At 35.1% G+C, this 12,264-nt stretch overlaps 1 protein-coding gene across 6 annotated transcripts in view; it reads left to right on the top strand.

Moving 5' to 3' along the window:
- Positions 1 to 12,264, top strand: part of MYO6 (myosin VI) — a 153,275-nt gene that overhangs the window by 54,786 nt on the left and 86,225 nt on the right. For all 6 annotated transcript variants that reach the window (XM_044246965.1, XM_044246962.1, XM_044246958.1 and 3 more), the window contains exon 2: positions 7,870 to 8,011. In XM_044246965.1, the coding sequence (XP_044102900.1) occupies positions 7,895 to 8,011 (117 nt within the window). In that variant the 5' untranslated portion in view covers positions 7,870 to 7,894. The remainder of the gene's footprint in view (positions 1 to 7,869; positions 8,012 to 12,264) is intronic.

Genomic DNA, 12,264 nt, shown 5'->3' with positions numbered 1-12,264 from the left:
GCAGAACAAGATTAACTTGGAAATGTTTTCTAGGAAGGTCTTTTCAAAGGTAATTTAGTGACTAGATGGAACCCTTCTGAAGTATTTTGGAGAATTCTGTTGTAAGGAAGTTCTTATGGAACTGAAGTGCTCAATGAAAGATTGTGCTAGGTACACACAGAATACACCAACCATAGCCAGCTGTTACCTGGTGCCCTGTTTTTTCACAGTATTTGCACACCAGAGAAGCTAATAACCTTCAGGATATACTGATATAGAGGAGAGTAGCTGCCAGTTTAAAGCTTGTGTGCCAAAGGTGCGCATAACATTCTTTTGACCAGAGAGGCCAGGGCCTGGCCAGAAGAAAGAGTAGCAGATTTGATACATCTATGCCACTTTCTTATACCCCCAAGTAGAATGTAAGATCCTGGAGGGCAGGGGCATATGCCTGTTTTATTTACTGTATTATTCCAGCTGGTTGTTTTCCTATTAGAAAACTGCATGAGGATGGTATACCTGGCTGGCTCAGTCAGTGGAGCATGTGACTCTTGATCTCCGGGTTGTGAGTTCAAATATCACATTTGGGTATAGGGATTACTTAAAAATAATATCTTAAAAAAGAAAAAAGAAAGCTGTACAAGGCCAGATTGTGTCTCTTTTTGCTCACCATTATATCTCTACCAGTTAGCAGTATGTAATACATAATAGGAGACTAAGTAATTAATTCATGGAATAAATTATGTAGAAGGCAGACTTATAAAGGTTCTGCACACTTTGCTTAATGCTCCTTTCTTCCTTTATGGTATCTTATTCTGGCTCTTTTAGCCCAGCTCTAAATTACCTTTAGTTAGTACTCAATTCCTAATACACTAGACAATAAAATATAAGGCATTGTTATGAATCATAGCTATGATATTTGAGGTGTAATCTTTGAAGGTAAAGGAGTAGGTGATGGCTCATGTTTTGTGGTATGGGCCTACCCTTTCTGCTTGTGGCCCAGGGTTTTTATTGTGATTATCACTGGAATTGTTGAGAAGGAAGAACATGGATGTATTTTGTTTGTTACTGTAACCTTTAATATGTCTGGTCCCCAGGGAGACTTCTGGTGCTACACTCTGACCTTTAAACAAAGAATAAATGAAAAGTTAGCATAATGCCTCTGGAAGGCTATAGATTTCCTTCTGTAGATTAGTAAATGCTTCTGTAGATTACAGTTGACCCTTGAAAAACATGAGGGGATGGGGTACTGACACCACCCCAACAATTGGACATCTGCTTATAACTTTAGACTCCCCCCCCCCAACTTCATTGATAGGGAAACTGCAAGAGATCACTTTTTACTGTAATACAATTTGTATTATACTGTAATACATACATTTCTTCATACTGAAGAAATGAACTGCTCACTGAGAGATGATTAATGTCACATGGTATTTTAAGTGGATACTTGCAACACTCGAGCTTACTGCAATAACAACAGGAGGTGGTTATGAAGTTACTATCATAGTACAGCATGCACTATAGTTAATTTTATGTAGCTATGATTCATTACTGTCTATGGTTCTCTCAGCTGTGAATGGTATTTTGTATGGTCTGTGTTTGTGCAAATTTTTATAAATTTTAACTTTATATTTAAATATATTTAATGGTATCAAATGATAAATTAGAGTAACATCTACATATATTTTATTTGACCTGTATCTATATTTTATAAATTCATGATATACCTTTTTCTTAAAATTTTTCAGTATTTCTAGACTATGTGGTTTATCTGTGAGTTTTTTCAAATTGTTAAAAATCTCCAAAAACAATTTCCAATATATTTATTGAAAAAAAATCCACAGGTGGAACCATGCAGTTTAAATGCATGTTATTCAATGGTCAACTGTACTTCTATAGATTACTGTAATGCTTACTTAAAAAAATATGGTTGTCAATTAAATTCTAAAAACTAGGTAATTTTTAGTTGATGACGGCATATCGTAAAATATTTGTTCTTTCTCTAAAAAACTTAAGGATTTCAAGAATTTCAAATTTGCTAACCTAACTCTAATGATACATATATGTGATCAGGCTTTAATATGTTTAAGGTTTCCAGTATAATTGCACTGGGAATTGAGATGTCTTTTTAAAATTTCCTTTGTAGTTTCTTTTTAAGTATTCTTCATAAGCAAACATGCTTTAATAAGTGTGAATGCTGATTACATGGTTTTTTTCTGAATGGTTTTCTGGGAACAAATAATAACATGTCTAAAATAATTTTGTCTTTTGTGGGTTGAATAAATTGGACTTCATTGTTAAGGGATAATTTATTATAGGTAGGATTCTAAAAACAATTAAGTGAAACTTTATTTAAAAAGAGATTTATTCTAATATAAATTATGTACTAGGTAGAAAATAATATTTAATTTAATAGGGGAGGATATGAAGTATCCACAGTTTCTCCAGACACAAATACATAATCGGTACAGAGTTAGAGTAAGACAAGTTTAGATGAGAATCTAGGCCAACTTCATGAGGTCCAAGGTCAGTAGATGCCTTTGATGATAGTGCTCAACATGGCTGTCTCTTGGGTCATACTGTGCCAGTTTAGGCTGCTTGTTTGCCTAAGTATAGGACTCCAAGTTGGAAATAATTTTCCTTTGGAATTTTATAGGCATTGCTTTGTTGACTTCCTGCTTCAGTATTGCTGACGTCATTTTGATTCATGATCCTTTGGATATGACCCATGTTTTTTTCTTATGGTATCTCTAGATATGTGTAGCATCTTCTCTTTATTTCTGGTGATCTGAATTTGACGTGGTGTCTTTGTGTGCGTGTGTGTGTGTGTGTGTGTGTTTCCCAGTTATTGAATTGAGGACTTAATGGGCATTTTGGCTAAACTCTAGAAAATCATGCCTTTCAGTTCAGTTTCTTTGGACATTTTAATTTTCTCCCTTCTGTTTTTTTAGGGGGGCAGGATGTCAGCTGTTCTTGGTATTTTGATGCTTAATCTCTTTGTCTAATTTTCATATCTTTTTCTTTGCCCCCCTTCTATCTCTTTTTTTCTTCGTTTTCTGTAAAATTGTATCAACATTATTTTTTTACCTTCTAGTGAATATTTCATTTCTGCTCTTATGTCATTGAAGGAAAATTATTTCAACACTTGTTAAAATAACAGGGAAGACCATTCAGGATTATTGCAATAGGAGTGTATTAGTCTGTTTGGTCTGCCATAACAAAATGATATAGATTGGATGCTTTAAAACAACAGAAGTTTATTTTCTCACAGTTCTAGGGGCCGAAGGCCTGAGATCAGGATACCAGCATGGTTGAGTTCTAGCAAGGACTCTCTTTTTGGCTTTCAGATGGCCACCATCTTGCTGTATAATCACATGGCCATTGTGGAGTTGGGGGAGGGATCTGGGATCTCCTTTCCTCTTTTCATAAGCCACTGGGCCTATTGTATCAGGATCTCATCAATTATGATGTCATTAACTTCATTACCTCCTAAAAGCCCTATCTTTAAATATAGTCATATTGGGAGTTAGTGTTCACGTATTAAAAAATAAGAATTCTACCAGGTGGTGGGTATTATAGAGGGCACAGCTTGCATGGAGCACTGGGTGTGGTGAAAAAATAATGAATACTGTTTTTCTGAAAATAAATTGAAAAATAAAAAAAAAATCACAATACAAAAAAAAAATAAAATAAAATAAAATAAAAAATAAGAATTCTGTGGGAGGAACATCAAAATTAAGTCCATAGCAATCTATAACAAAGGGTGTTACAATAGAGGAGAGAGATGGGGCTCAGTTATGAATACAGCAAAGACAGCTGGGGTATATAGCCAATAAGCAGAGTGAGGGGTCAGTGAATACAAAATAACTAAGAGAAAACAGCAAGGATAGGAGATTCTTGAATGCAGTTCAAGGATTATACATCAAAGTTAGGGGATGAAAAACTTAACCAGATATCAAGGGAGAGGGAATTTTTCCAAATTGGCCTATCAGGATTCTTACTAAAACTGGCCTACATAGACCCAACAAGGATTGGACCAACATGGAAGGCCTAGTGTCATGGCCTTGTCAAGAAGCAGGGTGAGAATTGCCTAACTAAGTTTGGTTAAGGAGAGAGTTTTTTTTTTTCAGCATGTGGCAATTTTAATTTATATATATATATACACACACACACACACACACACACACACATTCTTAATTGTTCTGGTATTTCTCATTCCAGAGAATGTCTTTTTCAGAGAATAACCTTGAAGCTTCTCTCAGGGTAGTGATGGGAGTGGGGGTGTATTTGCCTAGCAATGTGGAGTATGTGCATGTTAGTGCATGTTAGAGGAAATCTCTTTCTTTTCTTTTTTCTTTTTTTTTTTTTTTAAGATTTTATTTATTTATTTGACAGAGAGAAAGCACAAGTAGATGGAGAGGCAGGTAGAGAGAGAGAGAGAGAGGGAAGCACGCTCCCTGCTGAGCAGAGAGCCCGATGCGGGACTCGATCCCAGGACCCTGAGATCATGACCTGAGCCCAAGGCAGTGACTCAACCCACTGAGCCACCCAGGCACCCCAAGGAAATCTCTTTCTTTTTTTTTTTTTTTTTTTTTTTTAAGATTTTATTTTATTTATTTGAGAGAGAGACAGTGAGAGAGAGCATGAGCGAGGAGAAGGTCAGAGGGAGAAGCAGACTCCCCATGGAGCTGGGAGCCTGATGTGGGACTCGATCCCGGGACTCCAGGATCACGCCCTGAGCCAGAGGCAGTCGTTTAACCAACTGCGCCACCCAGGCGTCCCAGGAAATCTCTTTCTTAAACAACTTTCACTTAGTCTTTCTTATGTTAGATTCTCTTTTTTTGGACTTGGTTCTAGAAATTTCTTTGCAGTAGATTTATTAAGTCTTTTGAGATTTAGTGGTGTAATTTGGGGTTTCTTCATCTTTCCCTATTCCTGACTTGAGATTCAGCTCTCTCAGGTTTGCTGAGTCAGTTGCCTATTAACCATTTGCTTTCTGACTTCCAAAATACTGTTGCTATTGTCTCCTCTTTGTTTTTTCTCATCCTTGTGGGCTGATTTCTTTTTAAGCAATCAGTTTACTGTAAATTTAGGAATTTGATGAAGGGGCAACATTAGATGTGTGCTTTTAAATCTGTTGTCTTAACTGGGAAGTTGCAGCTAATGATTCAGAATGAGAAAGCAATTTGAATAGTTCAAGGGAATTTGCCATTTTTTTGTTTTTTGTTTTTTTTTTTTTGGACTTTGAGGATTTTCCTGTGGTTTTTTTTTTTTCAGATACTTAATTATTGCTAAGTGGTATTTCATAACTATTCTGTAATTTCCCTCTGTACTTAGAGGAAAAGCAAGACTGTTTTTGTAAAATTTATTGGTGGCTTCAAACAACAGATATTGGGGAAAATAAGTGAGAGCAGTATGACACGTATCTGTTGGGTACCATTAGGATGATGATCTCAGTTTTATGTCACTTAATCCTCATAGCAATTCTGTAAGGTAAGTGATATCACTTATGGGTAAGGAAAGATAATGATCAGAGAGATTAAGTAACTTGCTTAAGAGCTAGTCAGTGTTGGAGCTTAGTTTCAAGCTTAGGTTTTTAAGACCTTTCACCTCTTTTTAGTTCACCATCTCCTTTTGCTCTTCGGAACTATGTGCACAATTCATTCATTCACTCAGTGACTATTAACTTGCCTGCTCTGTGTTGGGCCTTGGGAACACAGAGGGGACTAGGTCATGCCTTGATGGAATAGGGATGGACATGATCAGATTTACCTTTCAGTAGGATTTCTGGTGATCCACGCAGAATGTCAAGAGTAGCAACAATAGGCAGCTTAAGTTAATATATGTGCTGCCGAAGCGAGCACAGGCAGCTTAAGTTAATTACAGAAGTCCTGGTAAAAGACTGTGTTGGTTTTAACTAGATTACAGGGGCAATATAGAAAAGTGGGTGAAAATGAGATGCCTATTGGATATTAAATTGACAGGTTTAGGGGAGTGATGTGAATTTGCAGGGAGCTGGAAGAACTGACGATGGCTCCATGTTTGATTTGAATTGAGTGCTGTTGGTGCCCTTACTGATACAAGGAATAACAGGCTGGTGTGGTGGAAGAGAGTAATAATATAATCATAGCAATGTTACATCTTTTAGAGGTACCTGTGGGAAGATGTCCAATAGGCACATAAACACCTGAGAACTCAATTGAGTGTTGTTAACGGGCTATAAATTTGGGTGTCACTCACCTAAATTTGGGTGTCACTCACCTAAAGATAGTACTTAAAGCCATGGGACTACATAGAATTATTTAGGTAAATTGTGTAGACATAGGTATGGTAAGTCTGAAGCAGTGTTACTGATTCACTTCTATGGAGAATCATCATTAAACTTCTTATCTTGGAATTACATATAAACCTAATAGCATTTGCTGTTTGGGAAAAGCAAATTCCACTATGTAGTCATGTCATAAAAGACATTAACCAACAAGTATACTGAAAACATGGCAGTAGTTCACAGCTTTTTGACTGAACTACATACTACACGTCCTTGACTTTCATGAGAGAATAGACCTGACAACATTCACATGGGAAATCCCAGATTTGCAAATTCAACAAAAGAGGAGAGTTTATGGTATGTACATCAACTTTTCTTTAAGTATAGATAAATAAAGAAAAATAAGTTCCCACTGAGATGCTGAAACTCAAACATCTGGGATCACTTATTAGCCAATTCACTATTACACATTAGTCTCATAGAATCCGAGCTCTTTAAAATTAAATGTTTTACATTTAATGAACATGTTTTTCATTTCAAAAACATTTCAAAATGAAGTGTTTTTCATTTCATGAACACTTTGGGTTGAATTATAAATGTTAGATATGCTAAGCATGAAAGAAGCTTTATAAGAACACTTGAAAAATTAGAATTTACAATAGGCAAAAACTGGAAACAATCCCAGTGTCCATCAGTAGGACAGTAGGTAAATAATTGTGGTATAATTGGTCAGTGGGCTAGTATATACAACAACATGGTTGAATATCAAAAACATTTTATTGAGTGAAAAAAGCCACATATAAAATCTATAAAATTTCATTTATATGAAGTTCAAGAAAGGGCAAAAACTAATTTATAATGAGACAAACCAGAACATTGGATCCCTATGGAGGTTATTGATTGACCATAAGGGAACTGCCAGGAGATGATGGAAATGTTCTATATATTGATAGCGGTGTTTGTTAAATGGGTGTATGCATTTGTCGAAACTCACCAACTTGTATACATAGGATTTGTACATTTCATTGTGTATGTTTTACTTCAGTTAAAAAAAAATATGAGGATACATATAGGGAACCACACTGGTGAGGCATTCCTGTTGTCTCAGTGATAATCAGGATAAGTTTCTCAGGGGAGGTAGACTTTCACATGTCTCATTTTTATCCCTCAGGTTTAAGATGACTTTTGTTAAACTCTTAGTTAACTCCACACAATAACAACTATTCCTAGGACAGCTGTTGAATTTATTGTGTGATTTAGAATACTTGAGGTAATAAAAGGAACTGTTGTTATCAGCTACACTGGGGCATTAAGTAAAAACTGTGACCATTTTTCCCGGTTTTTGTACTACTCAAAGTGTAGTACTCCACTACAGTCACAGTTGAAGGAAGGCAGTAGCAGAGCAGGTATTACTTGAGGGTATAGTCTCTGCTTGGTCCTTATCTAAAGGTGGATAAAAGGGGTCAGGGTTGGCAAAATGGAGAGAGGTGGAGATTACTTGTGGCGGGGCCAACATGTGTTTCTGTAAATTGCAACTTACATGTTAGCTTTCTAGAAAGATATGTTATTTATTTTTTATTTCCAGAGTTATTCATGTTGTTTTATTTGTTCCTTTCAAACAGGAGATAGTGGACACTCCCTTCAAAAATGGAGGATGGAAAGCCCGTTTGGGCTCCACACCCTACAGATGGATTTCAGATGGGCAATATTGTAGATATTGGCCCTGACAGCTTAACAATTGAACCCTTGAACCAAAAAGGCAAGGTGAGTTTCTCAGCTGAGATTTCAAAATTTGATTTTTTTCTAGCGATATCTTCCTTCTCAATGAAATAGATATTCCTAGCACAGTGTAAGGGAAAACAATTTTCTGGTAAGTGAGTCTTAGTTTTCTAGTGAGTTATTTAATTTATTGTGTAAGTATACATCCCAGGGAAAAAGTGATGTCCTATCATAAAATCAGACAGAAATCTAGTGAGCCTTTTATTATCTCATTCTTAAGATATAGCTATATGATAAAATATGAACAATAATATTTTTATTCCTTATACTATTTTGCTAAAGCTCATGTATCTGTGATGTAGTCAACATGTTATAAAACAAAAATATGGAAAGTGAATGGGATTTTATCAAAGTTTTCTTTTTGCTTTAGCTTCTAGATGATTTTTTTAAAGCTTTTTATTTACTTAAATTTATTAGTGTGGGGTTGGCATAAATATATTTCTGAATTTTTTTTTAAGATTTTTAATTATTTATTTGACAGAGAGAGATCACAGGTAGGCAGAGCAGCAGGCAGAGAGAGAGAGAGAGGGGAAAGCAGGCTCCCTACTGAGCAGAGAGCCCGATGTGGGGCTCGATCCCAGGACCCTGATATCATGACCTGAGCCAGAGGCAGTGGCTTAACCCAATGAGCCACCAGGCGCCCCTGGAATAAATATATTTCTATTAAATAAAGATAGTTAAGTTTTTTTTTAAAGATACTTTAGTGTTGCAAACCCATCTATTATTATTAATATTTTCACTATAATGATAGGGTTTTTTTATTATAGTGATAGTTTTTAAAATATAAAAGCGTATTTAATTTTGTATACATGGCGTCTATTTCTTTTTTTCCTTAGACTAGATAGTATTACAAAATGGGAGTTTGGGAAAAATGTGATCAGGAGTCTCTCTGAGTGTTCATGGGGACTATTTTTGTGGGAGAACTTCACAATTTTTAGTTTAATAAATATTCCTGTTAAACAGATCTTCTGACTAAATTAAATTTGTTGATGTCATTTCTGTTTACTTTAGACTCTGAGACTGTACGTGAATAATTTATATTCTACTGATACATGGTTAACTAATGCCATATGACTGCCATCCTTCTGGGAACCTTAGAAAAACAAGGTGGATCTCTCATGAGGTCTTTTCACAGAGAAAACTATTCTGTTACTGTAAACAACCCAGGAACCTAAATGCATAATATATAATGTGCTGTGTTAGAGGAGGCCAATTAAAGATACTCTCAAGAAAGAAAACACACAGTGTTTCTAGTTTTTCCTCTTATTAACAAGTACTTATTTGTTCTTACAGTGCTGTACATGTTCAGAGAATGACAGAGTTAAGAAATAAGCACAATTATTTTCATATATTTGAAGTTTGTAGGGGAGGGAAAATTTCCTCTATGCTTTCAGGTCTCCGGGTGGACCTAAGAATAAAACTGATATAAGACATGGTATAAAATCTTATCATTTTTATTACATTTTAATGTGTATATGTGTATGTGTATATCTTCACAAGAGAATGAAGATCCAAAGAGGTGACCCGAGCAGAAAGCTCTTACATCTTTTTGACAAAGAAACAATAAATTTGTAAAGAATTGATAAGAGAAAGGGGTTTGAGTTAGGGGCAGTACATTGTGGTGAAGGAATTAGGAAGGTAAGAGTTAGTATGACAGAGTTTGTATAGATTTGTCTTGGCCTTGATTCCCTTTCTCTGGTGATAAGAATATCTTCTTTCTGCCTGGTACAGGCAGGGCACTTTTCACATAGGAATTTTATCTCCTGATTTCAGGGATAAAAAGGAGGGTGAGAATGGCTTTTTTGCACTTGCTCCTTCTCAAGAGCTTTTAATTCAAAATTATCAGTATGTCAAAGTAGCATATTTAGGGTTATAGAAATTTAGTGAGCTTTTCAGTATCCTTCAAATAGATTTTTTTCATTTTTGTGTAGCATATTTTATAAGGACAGTAAATTGAAGGCTGCAATGAAATGAGAAGTATTATTTACTAGGTATATTCTGTTGTATATATTTTGTTTTATCCACAGGTGACAAAATAATCCAGTTCAGGCATAGAGGAAACTTTATTTATGAGTATATGCTTTTTCCTATTTTAAATATTTGTGTGCTTTCAACTTTGCCTTATTAGTATTAATCTGTACATACATAGAAGCAATCAAAATATTTCAAATTTAAATTGTGGAGTTATGAAAATTTTGTGGATCTGTAGTTAATTCTATAAACTAAGAAGCTTCTTTCCATAAACATTTTTTGGAAGTTAACAAGTTCTCAGGGATTAGTTCTAATTTTAATTTTTTCTCTTACTCTCTCATCAAGGTCTTAATAAATTATAACATGTTATAATAACCATACAGTTGAGAAGATCCATAAGAGTAGCAGTCTTTTGTTTAGGTAATTCGTGGTAGAGAGAACATCATCTTTTAAATATGAAAAAATTAATTGCATAAATTGATGGACAAGTCAAGTAGATCTGTTTGCTGATATAGTAGAAGCATGAAAGAGGGAATTAGTAGCTCCGGTGGGGAACATGTCTGATGATAGTAATGGCTTTAAAATTTGATTGTGGCCAATAGTAAGAAATGGATTTTACATTGTATTTGATGTGTGTATTGTGCATGTGTATATATTTATAAGAAATAGATTATATTTGTCAACAAGTATGTGTATTGTATGTGTATGCATACTCATAAATTAAACATCCTTATCACATGTGATACATTTTGGTGTTTTTTAATATCTTTTTTGCTGTTAAAAATGCTGTCTTGAACCTCTAAATTGATTTCATGTTCCTTATTTGCAGCAAACTGGACTTTAGGCTAAAGCCCCAAGTATATGGCATATTATGGATCCACATTGTCTTTTTCTCTCCACTTTGCTAGTCTTATCTTTTATCAGTCAACATTCTCCTCCTCATGCTCTTGCCATATGCTTATACTTGTGTGTCTGTTTTTCCTTTTCTTCCATCTTTCCTCTCCAGTATTTATCATACCCTCACCATATATCAGGTGGTTTGGGGTGCTTTGTGTCCTTGCTCACAGTGTTCTTTTTGTCACTCTCTTTAGCTTTTTGCTTAGCAAATTTTATTTCTCTTAAGACTGAGGTCACCTTTCTGAAAATTTTCCATAGATACCCAGTCTCTCCTTCCTCCTCCCATGCAGTAGAATTTACTGTTGATTATTTGTTCTTTGGAGCAGTGCTAAAAATTCTTAGCTGCCTGTAATATTTTATCAGAGATATTTGTTTATATTTCTCTCCTCCTCCCTACTAGACTGTAATCTTCTCAAATGCAGAGACTTTTATTTGTCCGTTTTGTCACTGTAGCTTGATATGCTTTGTTTGATGTGTGGTAGATGTTTACTGCTGGTGATCAATGTGTGCTTTGTTATGTGATGGTCCCTTGATAGGAGAAAATGCATCCTCCCTCTAAAAAGAAAACAGTTGCTTTAATGAAACAAATTTTCTTTCTCACCGAGTAGGCAGTAAAGGGGTGATGATTGCGGGGTTAAGGGGAGAGAGAAACTATTTTTTAAGATTCATTACTGGCCTCTTACCCCTGCTCTTAACCTTCCCATTTTAGGAATTTGTTTTCTTCGACTGCTGCCCCACTTTCAGGAGCCTCTTATATTTGATATGTCTCCAAATAAGAAAGAACCAAAATCTGGGGTCTGGAGAGTCCTTACCCCCTTTGCCACAGCTGTGAAAGAAGGCCAATGTCTGTGACATGACCAGTTATTTTTGAATGCATTTTCCTATAGAATCATTGTTAAAAGTTATAGATTGCTTTATATTGCCATTAGAATACTTAATGTACATTATGAATCAATTCTGATTTTGTGATTTATCTTGTAAACCTTTGCACATTTGTAACATTAAGAGCATGTGTGCTGAGTTCCGAATAAGTAACTTTCAGAGTTTTTAGGCCTAACGGTTTTCTAATTTGGGTGTGACTTAGAATAAGTGATCTCAAATTACATCTAAAGAGTATTAAATTTTATTCATGTCATTCTAACAGTTATCTTTAAATTTATTATACTTCTCAAACAATTACAGTTACTCTTGTGGTTGAACTTTCCATCCATATCAAATAAAACTCTAAGGAAAAATGGTCAATTATTTTCTAAAATAATATTTAGAGTTCTACACATGTACATACATGCATGAGTATAAGACTACTGCTATAGTTTACAGAGTAAATCCAGGCTGCTGATACTACCTTAATTCACTCTTCCAAGATACTA

The sequence above is a fragment of the Neovison vison genome, chromosome 1 (assembly GCF_020171115.1).
Source record: "Neovison vison isolate M4711 chromosome 1, ASM_NN_V1, whole genome shotgun sequence".
NCBI classification, from domain to species: Eukaryota; Metazoa; Chordata; class Mammalia; order Carnivora; family Mustelidae; genus Neogale; species Neogale vison.
The sequence above is the reverse complement of the archived record's forward strand: the minus strand, read 5'-3'. Positions and strand labels throughout refer to the sequence as shown.